The sequence below is a fragment of the Olea europaea genome, chromosome 19 (assembly GCF_002742605.1).
Source record: "Olea europaea var. sylvestris chromosome 19, O_europaea_v1, whole genome shotgun sequence".
NCBI lineage: Eukaryota > Viridiplantae > Streptophyta > Magnoliopsida > Lamiales > Oleaceae > Olea > Olea europaea.
This window is the reverse complement of record NC_036255.1, coordinates 4,549,028-4,563,261: the sequence shown is the minus strand read 5'-3', so window position 1 is coordinate 4,563,261 and position 14,234 is coordinate 4,549,028. Positions and strand designations below refer to the sequence as shown.

At 34.1% G+C, this 14,234-nt stretch overlaps 1 protein-coding gene across 1 annotated transcript; it reads left to right on the top strand.

The window, feature by feature from the left end:
- The first annotated feature begins 10,095 nt into the window (after positions 1–10,095).
- LOC111368568 (phosphoglycerate kinase, chloroplastic) lies at positions 10,096–13,181 on the top strand. The gene is made up of 6 exons (XM_022989883.1): positions 10,096–10,601; positions 11,110–11,187; positions 11,346–11,606; positions 11,713–12,030; positions 12,222–12,380; positions 12,716–13,181. Exons 1-6 carry the CDS (start codon positions 10,188–10,190, stop codon positions 12,923–12,925), a joined length of 1,440 nt encoding a protein of 479 aa, XP_022845651.1. The 5' UTR covers positions 10,096–10,187; the 3' UTR covers positions 12,926–13,181.
- Positions 13,182–14,234: the final 1,053 nt, after the last annotated feature.

Genomic DNA, 14,234 nt, shown 5'->3' with positions numbered 1-14,234 from the left:
AAATGAAAATTTTGAATCAATTACATGGATGCACATGGAGAGGGTGACATTCTGTCACTTTTCTTAAAAAAAAAAAAGTGACATTGTGTGACCTTTCTCCAATTCAGTCACACTTTATCATTGGAGCAATTAACCGGATGTATACGTGTGCTTTTCTGAAAGTTTAAACATACCAATTCATACTCTATTTTCTGGTACTACATATGAAAAAAAAAAACTTTGAATCCACTACATGGATGCATGTAATGTGTTTGCTCATGTAATCCACTATCACTTTTTCCCAAAAAAAAAGTGACATTGTGTCACTTTTCTCCGAAAAAGTGGCATTCTATCACTTTTCTCCGAAAAAAGTGTTTTTTCCAAAAATAGTCAAGCATTTTGGAATTATTAAGATACATATTCAAGCCCTATTTTCTAGTAATAAATATGAAAAATAAAACTTTGAATCAGGTACATTGATGTATGCATGGTGTTTGATGAAGGAGAATGTGAAAAATTAATATGCTGTCACTTCTTTTAGAAAAAGTCACAGAATCACTTTTTGACCAAATAACTAGATGCATATTACTCGGTCACTTAAAAAAAAAACAAAACTCACACAATCTCTTTGTAATATTTTTGTAAGTATGGATAAAATCAATGTCTTCATTTGTTATGGAGGCAAGTGGACACAAGATAATGAGTACACAAGTGACAAAATGACTGGAATTGTTGTCCCGATGGATTGCACGTACAACCACCTTGAGTGCATGATATGTTCCATGATGAAAGTAAGTGCATCAATTCAGAGAGTAAAAATACAATATAGAGTGAAGAAAAACCTGCCTTTAATGGAGATTTCAGATGATATTTCACTAACATTTTATTTGGAGTTGAAGAGAGAGGATAAAGATCTTGCAAGCTTTCCATTGTGCATAGATGTGACAACGGTATCAAAAAGTCACGAAACTGAATTTGTTAATAAGATACAATGTTTGGAGGCTGTCAATTATGAAAAAAATGATATGCTACAATTGCAGTTTTGCGAAGCTGTAACTGATAATTCTGTGACATCAGCTCAAAAATTACCTAGTATGGAAGAAATTACGATTGATGTATACAATAGTATGTCGGAAGTTGGAGAAACAACGAATGAAGGAGGAAGTGATATCATTTCAATGGTCACTATGGATGGAATTTGAAAAGATAAAGTGTTCAAGAACAAGACATTGGTTAAGAGAAGTATTTCGATATATGCGATACACAATAACTTTCAATTCAAGGTAAGTAAGTCGGACAAGAAAGAGTATGTGTTGAAATGTATTGATGATAAGTGTAAATGGACTTTTAGAGCTTCAAGACTTGGTGGAACCGATATGTTCAAGGTAAGGTGTATAAAAAATGTCCATATATGCTCAAATAATATTATTTTAGGAGATCATCGTCAAGCAACCAGCTCAATAGTAGGAGAATTCATCATGTAAAAGTATATCTCAACAAAAACAACATACACTCCTGCAGACATTATAAGTGACATGATGAATACCTATGGAGTGTCGATGAGCTATGAGAAAGCTTGGAGATCTAAGGAGAAAGCATTGAAATTAGTGAGAGGAGATCCTACAGAGTCATATGAAAAGCTTCCAGAATACTTGTACATGATAGAACAAACAAATCCTGGATCATTTACAAAAATTGAGACATATCAGGACAACAAATTCAAGTACCCCTTCATGGCATTAGGAGCATCTATTCAAGGGTGGAAGTATTGTAGACCAGTTATAGTAATAGATGCTACATTCTTAAAAGGCAACTATGGAAGAACACTATTCACTGCATGTACACAAGATGCCAACAACAGTATCTTTATATTAGCATTTGGAGTTGGTGATTTAGAAACCAATGATTCTTGGGAGTGGTTCTTAAGTATGTTAAAAGAAGCATATGGTGAGCGAGAAGGTTTGTGTATAATCTCAGATAGACATGCAAGCATAAAAAAATGCAATTCACAAAGTGTATGAGAATGCAATGCACGAATTATGTTCTTATCACTTACTAAAGAACTTGAAGTCTTCTTTTGGTGGGAAAAAAAGGGGAAAGAATATTGCAGAACATTTCAATAGGGCTGTAAGAGCATATTCTAAGACTGATTTTGAGTTCCATATGAAATAACTTGATGAAATCAATACAGGAATTCGATCACATTTGGTATATTCTCATTGTTAACTTCTATAATAATTGATGTCACTTTTTGTTTAAAAAGTGACATTCTGTCACTTCTCGACCAAAGGGTGATAGAACGTCACTTTTTTTGTTAATAGTGACATGATATGTCACATTTTGTTTGAAAAATTTGTATGTGTTGATACTTTTTTTTAAAAGTGAGTTTAAACAAAAAGTGACATTCTGTCACTTTTCAACCAAAGAGTGTCAGAATGCCACTTTTTTGTTAATAGTGACATGATGTCAATTTTTGTTTAAAAAGTTTGTATGTGTTGAAAGTGAGTCCAAAACATGATAGAAAGTCACTTTTTCTGTTAATATTTTGAATTTTCTTTGTGCAGAAAGATATTGGTTATGAGAAATGGTCGAGGGCTTACATGACAAAGGGCAGATTTTCTACAATGACTTCAAACATAGTTGAATCGGTAAATTCGGTAACAAAAGCAATGAAATGTTGTCCAATAGAGCCTTTATTGGAATCGTTAAGATATTTGTTACAAGAATGGTTTGTGAAACATATAAATGATGCACGAGCAACATTCACAATACTTGCCACCAAGCAAGAGAAAAAACTGAGAGAAAATTCTGGGGAGTCAAAGAAAATGAAGATAAAAAGTTATAAACTTGTTGTTTTGTTATTGTACATCAAGATTTCTATTGTAACATGATTTGTATCTTCTATTCATATTGAATTTTCACTTTAAATCTTCTTTTCATATAAAATAGTGACAAATTTATTGATAGATTATTTTGTTATATTATGCACATAGGTATCAACTTCAAGTTCAATATTGTACCAAGTTAATGATGGTTGTGCCTCATATTTGGTGAACATGGAAGAAAGAACATGCACATGCAACCATTTCCAAGTGGATAAGATTCCATGTGCACATGCACTTGCGATTATTGCAAAGATAAAGGAGGATTCATATTCATATTGTTCCGTATTTTATACAACAAATATGTATATTCAAACATATAGTGCATCAATTTTTCCACTAGGAGATCATAATGAGTGGAATGTACCAAATGAGGTAAGAGCAAGAATAATCTTGGCTTATAACCCAAAAAGAAAATCTGGACGACCTAAAGAAAAAAGAATACCATCAAAAGGAGAGAAAACTCAAAGCGCAAAATGTGGAAGATGTGGGAATTATGGTCACAATCGTAGACCATGTCAAAATCCGCCAAAGGTGAAAAAGAAACCACAAAAGAAAAGGAAGTTAGAAGATATATGAAACTAGATTATTTGATATTTTTTGTTTTGGTCATTTTTCAATTCAAATATTCTAAGAATTGTAAAAATACTTTAAGCTAAATGTCGATTTTGAAATTTATTGTGTATGTGAATTTGTTAGAAAAAAGTGACAATAGAAATTGATGAATTTTGTTAAAAAATTCTTTGTTGTAAGTATGTGCATGTGACAATGTATTCATACTCCATTGACATTGGATCCACATTTGGTTAATTGACAAGTGACATTATGTCACTTTTTGGACATACAAGAAACTATTGTTTTTAAAACTATAGTCAGGCAATATATTGTTAAAAATGTGACATTATTCCTTCCTCCATTGACATTGTAAGTGTGTTCAAAATTCCACAAATAACGCTGCTTTTGTTAAAAAAAATAAGTGACATTGTTACAAAAAGTGACATTATGTCACTTTTCTTTCGAAAAAGTAACATTATGTCACTTTTCTGTCGAAAAAGTGACATTTGTGTTTAAATTATTGTTAAAAAGGTGACATTATTTCTTGACATTGCAAGTGTGTTCAAAATTCGACAAATAATACTGCTTTTGTTAAAAAATAAGTGACATTATGTCACTTTTCTGTCTCCATTGACATTGTAAGTGTGTTCAAAATTCCACAAATAATGCTGCTTTTGTTAAAACATAAGTGACACTGTTAAAAAAGTGACGCAGTGTCACTTTTTTCATGGTCACCAACTCTGAGTGAGGAGCTCCTTTGCTCGTGCCCCCCACCCAGGAGTCACGAGCTTAATTGCTGGAGTCACGAGCTTAATTGCTTTTCTTTAAAGCTTAGTACAAGTTCTCTCAAAAATAAATCTAACACAAACTCAAGTTCTAACAAATCTTCAAGCAAAAGCAAGAGATCCATAACGGTAAAAAAGTGACGCAGTGTCACTTTTCTGTTGAAAAAGTGACATTATGTCACTTTTTTGACATACAAGAACTATTGTGTTTAAAGAATAATAGAAGCTACATCACCAATCCCTGCTCCATTGATGTTGTAAAAGAATTGGTTATTAACAATTGAAGTTGTCTACCACCATTAACATTGCCACTTTTCCCTAAATCAGTTACTATGTACAAAGCATCAAAACTACCAGCCAAATCAAATCAGTCATTACAAATGAAGGCACGTCATTACAAAAACAAGACATGTTTCTTCACTTCCTCAAAATCACCTACTTCTCTATCACATCAGGATCACTTACTTCTCTATCACATCAGGATATAGCTACTCCATTTCCTTTGACACCCATTCATTGTCTGTATCATATTCCTCTTCTTGCTTCTTCTTTCCATAAGCATATAGTTGAGCTGCCAAATTTCTTCTAAGATGTGGAACATTAAAAGACTTTGGCATCTCATTTAGCATTCCATTAATGAAGTACTGGGCATACTTAATTACATAGATTCCACAATCTCCACTACATGAAATAATGAAAAGTACTTTAGATAATTACATACTAGAATGTCAGATGAAAAAAAAAAACATCTCCAGAAATAAACTTACCCATTATTTTGTTGTGGAAGTTTTGGAACTATTTTTACAACTAATGGTTTCAAAGCTTCTTCTTCTGAAATGCCCTTTCCCTTAAATAAGTCAGTATGAAAGAGAAGATGAGGAATAATATCAGAAAATGGTTTAATAGCCTCAAGTACTAATGCCTTTCTCACAACCTTGTTGTACGAATTCTATACATTAAGACACATATGTTGAATGTCAAAATGACACAAAATCCAATGAGTTGAATTGGACATTCTAATTGGAATAAGCACATGGTCAACAAGGTTTCAATTTGTGTTGCACGGCATATACAACCCAATAACATATGATAGAAGAGAAGTCTGCTTTTTTAGAGCTGACTTATCTTGGCAAAAGTCGGCGTAAAGGCCTCTCATTTGGCTATCAAACGGGAAATATGTGGTTGTAGCCTTTATGTTTATCCCTTCTCCATATCTTAACAACTTTCTTAAATAATAGAAACACACATCAATATGCTACAAAAAAAGAGAAAAATGACAAAATCAACAATAGTAATAAACAAAATAAACAAAATAATCTTAAAAACAAAAACATATAAAATAATTTACTGAATCTTCCAAACATTCGTTTGGAATAACAACTCATACCACCATTGTTTTGTAGAGATTGCAATGTCACAAAAATAAAAGCATGGATTGATAACGGAATTTTCATCATTGAAATGTTTTTTCCTACATAACAAAATGGAAAAAGTCACATGAAAGTTACTGTACTGGAAAAAATTCACAAACAACATATATTAGTAATAACTTATTTTTCTTTACCAATCCCTTGTTAAACCAAAGTTCAAAAGCATCAACATCATGTGCCATTGGAGGGCCAACACCAACCGGGAATGCAAACGTACCTTTAACAACACGTTTCTTAGTCCCCGATGTAGAATCAAATTCATTGACCCAGGGAGACTGAAGAAGCACTCCGGGTTTCTTTTGTCTTTTCAGATGCATGTCTGGGGTCTCATCATCAATATCAATGATTCGAGCATTTCCCTCTTCAATTTCAGTTTCATCTTCAATTGCAGCCGTTACTTCCACAACTTTCTCCCAAACATCATCCTTCAATTCAACCTCCTCCAAAAAATCAATTCTACCTTCATTACATGGTGATACAACATCCTGGGACATGAACAATAACACAAATTCAAATTATATTAATGTAAAAACATGCACAAGTTATGATGAAAAAGTTGATAGAATAAAAACACAAGTACTTCTTCATTTTTTGCTAAACTACGAGCAACAATATCATCAACTTTTAACCAATCATCTTCATGAAATTCTATTTCTTCATTCAAATTCATCTCGACTGCCTTATCACTTTTTACCACTGCCCTGAGACTTTTTTCCACTGCCTTATCACTTTTTTCAACCGACTTGTCACTTTTTCTGACAGGCACCTCTACATCTTTTTCCCCACAACTCAATTCAAACTCAATACCTAAAGAAAAACTAGGGTAGTCATTATACACCTGGTCTATTTCATCAGTTAAACTTTCCACACCATCCTACAAAAAAAGTCACAAAGATAATCAAAAAAGTGACAATAAGTTAAAAAAGTAACAAAATTCAGCAAAAAGTTGCAAGTATGAATTCTAAACTCAATAACTCTTGAATACCTTCGTTTGTTCTTCATTACTAGCTAACATATTGTCTGTTTCATTAGGTAATCTCTCCACACCATCCTACAAAACAGTCACAAAGATCATCAAAAAGTGACAATAACTTAAAAAAGTAACAAAATTCAGCAAAAAGTAGCAAGTATGAATTCTAAACTCAATAACTCTTGAATACCTTCATTTCTTCTTTATTACCAGCTAACATCTGGTCCGTTTTATTAGGTAAACTCTCCACATCATCCTACAAAAAAGTCACAAAGATCATCAAAAAGTGACAATAATTTAAAAAAGTAACAAAATTCAGCAAAAAGTCGCAATTATTAATTCTAAACTCAATAACTCTTGAATACCTTCATCTGTCTTTTATTACCAACTAACATCTTCTCTACTTTGCATTCCAAAATTTAAAGACGCTCCATCACTTCTTCATTTGTTTTAATCCTTTCTTCAACATCTTTTAGCCGGTTCTCAATTGGATTTGATTGCATTCTACGTTCAAGATTTGAGATTCGTTTTAAAATCACATCATTTGATTGAACAAATTTCAGTTCAACCTCGAATAGCCGTCTCAAAACTTTTTCATTTGGTTGCTGGACTTGCTGAAAAGAATGTAAAATAATAAGAACCTTTGAAAAAACTTCGAGCATGGTGAACAGAAAATAATAAAAAGAAAAAATACCCACAAACCTCAATAATCTTCCCTTTGTTTTTCTTTTCTGTAGACCTTCCAGTTCGATCAACAGATTTTGTTTTTCCTTCATCTATGAACTTTTTCAGACCAACAATAGAATGCTCAAAATTATCATCATCCTGGTCACCACCCAAACCTTCAACAAATAAACCAACCACATACTCTTCTACCTTCTCAGCCTCCAGAGGCACAATTTGATTCACATCCAACTGAAAAATAAATAATCATATCAACAACAGCAAAAGATAAACTAAAGACATAATATAAACAATAAAAGGGTAAAAAACTTACTTTAATCAAATAAAAAATGGTCTTCCTTAACCCCACAGATGTCACATGTTGATTGCTACTCCAACTCAACATCCGAGGACGCTGAGATTCATGCTTCATGCAGTAATTTTTTCGAGCAATAGCAGGAATTGTTTCATAAATCCATACTTGAAACGAAACTAGGAAGCCATTCAATCTATACTCCAAGAACTTCTTTTCCATAAAAATATTCTTCATTTTCTGATTAAATGCACTCTTTAGGGATGATAAAGTCATACTAAAAATTTCTATACCCCATGGAAAAGAATTCAAATCCTCAGACTCCACAAGGCAAAAAAATGAGTCATCAACTCCTTTATGATAGGATGTACGAAATAGAAAGGATGTAATCAAATAAATTATGCCTATATCCACAACATCTTTATCTACGGTGTCAGCAGGCAAATTTAAAAACACTTCTTGAACCTCTTTTGTTGTGACACTTTCGTGATCTTTAAAATATTGTTCTTTTAAACGACCCTTCATTCTATATCAAGTTAGATCACCATTTCCAGTACACTTAAGCCTTGATATCAAACAAAACTCTTTGATTGAAAATCTTACCAATTCATCAAAGATATTAAACCACATTTCATTAGAATTCGGCTGCTTAACTTTTCTGAGCAGCAACTGGTGTATCAACTGTGGTTGTAAAATTATTTCCTTCAAATCAATGAAGGCACCAAAGCATTTATTTTTGAATAAAGTCCTTTGATATGGACTAAATTTTTCATTCAAGTCTGTTATCACCTCGTGTGGAGATAACAACGTCACTTTTACTTTGAACCAACAGGATTGAGGGATTAATAAATCCCAATCCTACAAAAAGAAAAAAGAAACAGTTAAAATAAAATTCAAGAAGAAGTACGTGCATTATGAAAGTCCAAAAGTGACACAAACTGTAAAAAAGGTGACATAAAACCAAAAAAAGTGACAACCATCACAAAGATGCTTCCTCATCAAAACACAACCAAAAAAAGTTGTAATTTATTTTATTTTGTAGTTGGTATTGCTTCATATGGATGTCAGTAAATGAGTGCTCTAACTTGAGCTTTTGACAAGCTAATTCAACCTTTATGGAAAGTGGTCATTGTATCAATTTTATGACTATTATCATTATACTTAAAACAAAGTTTTGGAAATTAATAGGACAGCAGTAAGAAATTTTTGAAGTTTACATATGACAGATAACTCAAGTACAATGGATGGGCAAATTTGTTCATTGGAAAATCATATAAACAAAGGCACAACCACCATGCATACAAACACATCCACACATTTTTTTTTCGTGCATTCTGAAGTCACCATGTAAGACCAACTAGAAACTATGAAAACCAAAGTAGCATTATAGTAGCAAAAAAATGTAAATCAGTAAAATTTACTAAAATCATTGCTAAAGATACACAATCTTCATTCACTGCACAAAATGTACAAAAACTATTGAGAAACACACAAAAATTGTAAAGAACAAGACAATGTACGCAATATAAGTCAATAAAACATAAAAAAAAATGTTGCTACCTTCGGTTCATAAGAAGATGAGGAAATTTTGGTCCTCTTCTTTAAGGATGGTTCTTCGAGATTTCTTTGCCTCTTCGATCCACTTTTTTCAGCCATTGCAAAAATACGAGTTAATTGTTGGAATCGAAATTAGATTTTTGATCTAGGGTTTAGGCTAATTGGGATTTATGGTCAAAATGATAATGAGACAAGAAACAAAACGATTACGAAGGGAAAACAAAGAAGAAATTGAGGGAAAATGGGTCGAAAATGGAGATTTACAGTCGTATGTTGCTGGACGATTTCCACAATGATAATGAGATAAGAAACTAAACGATTACGAAGGGAAAACAAAGAAGAAATTGATGGAAAATGGGTCGAAAATGGAGATTTACAGTTCGCTTCTGGATTACATACGCAGCTAGACGATTTCCACAAATGAGCCGTTTCAGGGGATTAGGGTATCGTCCACAAATGAGGCGTTTTAGGGGATTAGGGCTTGCTGTAGAATTTCGTTTAGGTTTGGTTTTGATTTTACCAATTTAGGACGTAAATAATACTTCTTTAGAATATTTTAATAATTTAAAAGGTATTAATTTAAACATTTTTAAGAAGGGGGTACAGGGCCTAATTTCCTCTAAGAAAATTGTGGGTTACTTAAAGTCCGTTTGAGCCCAATTCTTTGTTAAAAATGTATTTCAAAATAGTTAATTGATAAAGAATGCAGCGTTAGAAAATAAGACCTTTTTGTAAATTTATATGTAATATTATTATATTGATAAATGTATGATTAAAAAGAAAAGTTACTGAAATGCATTTTGAAAATAATAAACAATACAATCAGCCAGAAAAGATACATGCCGTGCACAGTGAGCTTCAAAATCATCGAAGATCTACAACCTCTACTCAACGATAAGAGAAATCCCCCTATACCCAATTCTCCACCTCATTCTCCACGTCCACATAGACTACGCTAACCCCACCTCAGTCTCCATATCACCCCCTCTTGTCTTTCTCTAAAACTCCACACAACAAAACAGAGAGATATAGAGAGAGACTCTGTAAGCAAAAATGGCTTCAACAGCTGCATCACCAGCCTTCTGTGCCATCCCAAAGATCTCAACAACCACCAATAGGGCCTCCACCTCCGCCACTCGCTTGCTCCTCAAGACCCCTCTTCGTGGCCTGGGTTTCGCTGGAGCCGCTGCTGACCCAATTTTCGCCCACCATGTCGCCACCAAGCTTCGATCTTTTAAGAGCTCTTCTGCCAAGCCCCTGAGGGGCGTCGCTTCCATGGCTAAGAAGAGTGTCGGAGACCTCACCGCTGCCGACCTCAAGGGTAAAAAGGTGTTTGTTAGAGCTGATTTGAATGTCCCACTCGATGATAATCAGAACATCACTGATGATACTAGAATTAGAGCTGCTGTTCCCACCATTAAGCACTTGATTAGCAATGGTGCTAAAGTTATTCTCTCGAGCCATTTGGTGAGTCAAAATTTTGTAATTTGATTCAGATTATGATTTATAGATGTTATTATTACTGGTTCTGATTGAATTTTTCCAAGAATTTCTGCACTTCGATGCATTCTTCTATCTGGGTCCTTACTGTCTGACTGTTATTTGATAGAACTGAACTACTTAACTTCGATCTGATGTTGCCTGTGATCAATTTCGGTTTGGATTTCGATCTGGTGTCAAATTTGAGAATTGTGCCTGGTTTTGTAAAATTATATATATTTATGCAAAATTCCTGATTGGGACATTATTCTGGGAACAGTACACCATTAAATCTCCTAATAGGTAATATATAATGTTTGGTAATGTTTCCCGTGTATGATGGTGGTTAATTCTTTCGAATTCCATTATCCAACATCGTTGATTTTCTAATTACTGTCACATATCACCGGTTTTGCTTGTCTTTAATATTTTTGCCAGCACATTTCTGCTTGCCTATGATTTCACAGTCAACTCTTGTTCTTTTCTGGCTTTTCAGGGACGACCAAAAGGTGTCACTCCAAAATTCAGCCTTGGACCCCTTGTTCCCAGGCTATCTCAACTGCTTGGTGTCTCGGTATGTTTTTGTCAAAATTCGAAGTACAAGTTGTGAACCGTAAAATAAGAACAATATGAAGGGTGTCAGAATAGTAGAGTAATAAATGATGTGTTACAAAGACTCCCAAAAGTAATGGATTCTGTTTTAACTTTTATCCCTTGATGAATAATGAATAGGTTGTGAAGGCTGATGACTGCATTGGTCCAGAGGTCGAAAAGTTGGTGGCTTCACTCTCTGAGGGTGATGTTCTTCTCCTTGAGAATGTTCGGTTTTACAAAGAGGAAGAAAAGAATGACTCTGAGTTTGCAAAGAAGCTGGCGTCATTGGCTGATATATATGTGAACGATGCATTTGGTACTGCACACAGAGCACATGCCTCTACTGAGGGAGTTACAAAATTCTTGAAGCCCTCGGTTGCTGGTTTCCTTTTACAGAAGGTTAGATTTTCTTGATTATACAACTCACTGATTTATGCCGATGACTGAACAATAGTTTATCAGTACCATTTTACAAATTTAAGAGGTTTTAATTTTGCTGTTTTAGGAGCTGGACTATCTTGTAGGAGCGGTTTCAAATCCTAAAAGGCCATTTGCAGCAATAGTCGGCGGTTCAAAGGTGTCCTCTAAGATCGGAGTGATTGAATCTCTTTTAGAGAAGTGTGATATCTTGCTTTTGGGTGGGGGAATGATCTTCACATTTTACAAGGCACAAGGTCTTTCAGTTGGGTCGTCCCTAGTGGAAGAAGACAAGCTGGATCTTGCAACAACCCTTATTAAGAAGGCTAAGGCCAAAGGAGTCAGTCTCTTGTTACCTTCAGACGTCGTCGTGGCAGACAAGTTTGCTCCTGATGCAGATAGCAAGGTCTAGTGCTCGATCTTGCTGCCAATGTTTTAAGTTGATTTTTTCCACCCCTTTGTTGGGAAGTTGAAATTTAATGGTCTCCACTCTCCAGCAATATTTTATCAAACTATTCTTTAATGGAATTCTAGGCCTCTTGATTTTCTATTGGAAAGCTAACACTTGAAGGCTAAAATGTTTGTTGGTTATTGCAGATTGTGCCGGCATCTGGTATCCCGGACGGCTGGATGGGATTGGATATTGGACCAGATTCTATCAAGACATTCAATGATGCCTTGGAAACAACAAAGACTGTTATTTGGAACGGACCAATGGGAGTTTTTGAATTTGATAAGTTTGCTGTTGGCACAGAGGTATGGAATAATACTATTTCGTCCTTTCAAGATGCCCATCCACGTAAATAGTGTATTCGGCAAATCTAGGTCAATTTTCATCTTGTCATCCTCATCCGTATTGCCAGAAGCTGTTTTTTCTTAAAAAACCTGCTTTATAAATGCATTTACATAATCATTTCCTTCATACAAGTCAACAATTCGTTAGTTTTGAAAGATCGAAGTGTAGATGGAGTGTTAAAACTGTATCCAGGACAGTTCACGAATCTTTGCCATATCATTCTTCTTTTCATTCCTAAATGTAAAAGCATAGGGCAAAAAGTAGACAATAGTTGAGAAAGAGATTTTGGTTACAGGCTGTTGCAAAGAAGCTAGCTGAACTCAGTGGGAAGGGAGTGACAACTATCATAGGAGGTGGTGATTCCGTTGCAGCTGTAGAGAAAGTTGGAGTTGCCGATGTGATGAGCCACATATCGACTGGTGGTGGTGCCAGTTTGGAGCTCTTGGAAGGCAAAGAGCTCCCCGGTGTCCTTGCCCTTGAAGAAGCTGTTCCAGTTGCCGTGTAACGCTCTAATTCAATTTATTAACCTGTAATCTATCTTGATGTTCCATTTCTGGTACGTAAACTAGAAAAGTTTAGTATACGGGGATGTTTCACTTCACTGTTGATTTAATGTCTTGATCAAACCTTTTCTTGTTGAAACGATGAGAACAAATAATGAAAAGAAAAATGAGGAAGAGATGTCTCTCGTAATCTTAATTTTTGTTTTTGCCGTTCTTCTGGAATAGTGTCTTTATTTATATAAATTTAATATCCAAACTTTTCTTAGGCGTTTTCTCTTCATTGCATATTGTTCCATTTTGGCGACTACTGAAATTGGGAAAGCCATAGCGTTACACTGTACATAATTCGACGAGTAAAAAAATTGAGTTTTGCTATTCTAACAGGGCATTTGACAGGCAATGCGACATGTCACTTGGGCCTGTCACCGACCCTGTTTCCATAGCTAAACTCAAAAAAGCTTACATGATGAAGGTGTAAGTCCTGTTCAGTTAGCCTGACTCACAATTAACCGAACTGGGAATGGTTGATCAAGTACGCTATGGGGCTTTCCACTTGTCCCTGCCCCTTAAGACAAAAGGAAAGCGACCTATAAGCACTAATCATGCTTGGTGTACACTTTGGTGTACATCAAGTTTGACAAATTGTCATTAGAGAATTTCAAAATAACGATAGTTTTTCTTCTGACAATTTTTTGAAAATAAAGGCAATGTTAACAATGAGGTAAAGAAAATGGCATAATCTCATAAGCAGGGAGGTCACTCATTCGGAGGTTGCATATCTCTACAGTGTAGCCGGGGACTTTCAATTGGTTGCATGACCAGTTACACTTCTTTCGTGGTTATTACCTACTCTTATTGTTAGATTTTGGGCAATTGCAAAAATCATATTTTAATAAATTTTTAAAATTTACGAAATGTGCATTTGAAAATGAGTTCGGAAAAGAATGAATATTGAAAAATGGGCCAAATAAAGGCATAAAATGGATTAAACATGTTTTGAAATAGCTCATTATACTTTTGAAGCTCTATTCACAAACTGAACATGTTTTAAAATTTTTGTCATCAAATATTTAGCATGTAAATATAATTCTTGACACTATAGTGAAAATAATTTTATTTTCAAATTGAACTAATTTTTAATTTGTTGATATTTATTATTATTATTATTTTTTTTTTATTTTTTGCTTGATTTTGTAATTTGTAGATTGATAATCCTTTCAAGGACAAAGTTATGAATTTTATTTTCAAATAACAAAGCAATTTTTTTGGATGATCAATCAAAAAGTTGTATCATTCTATCTTAAATCAAAT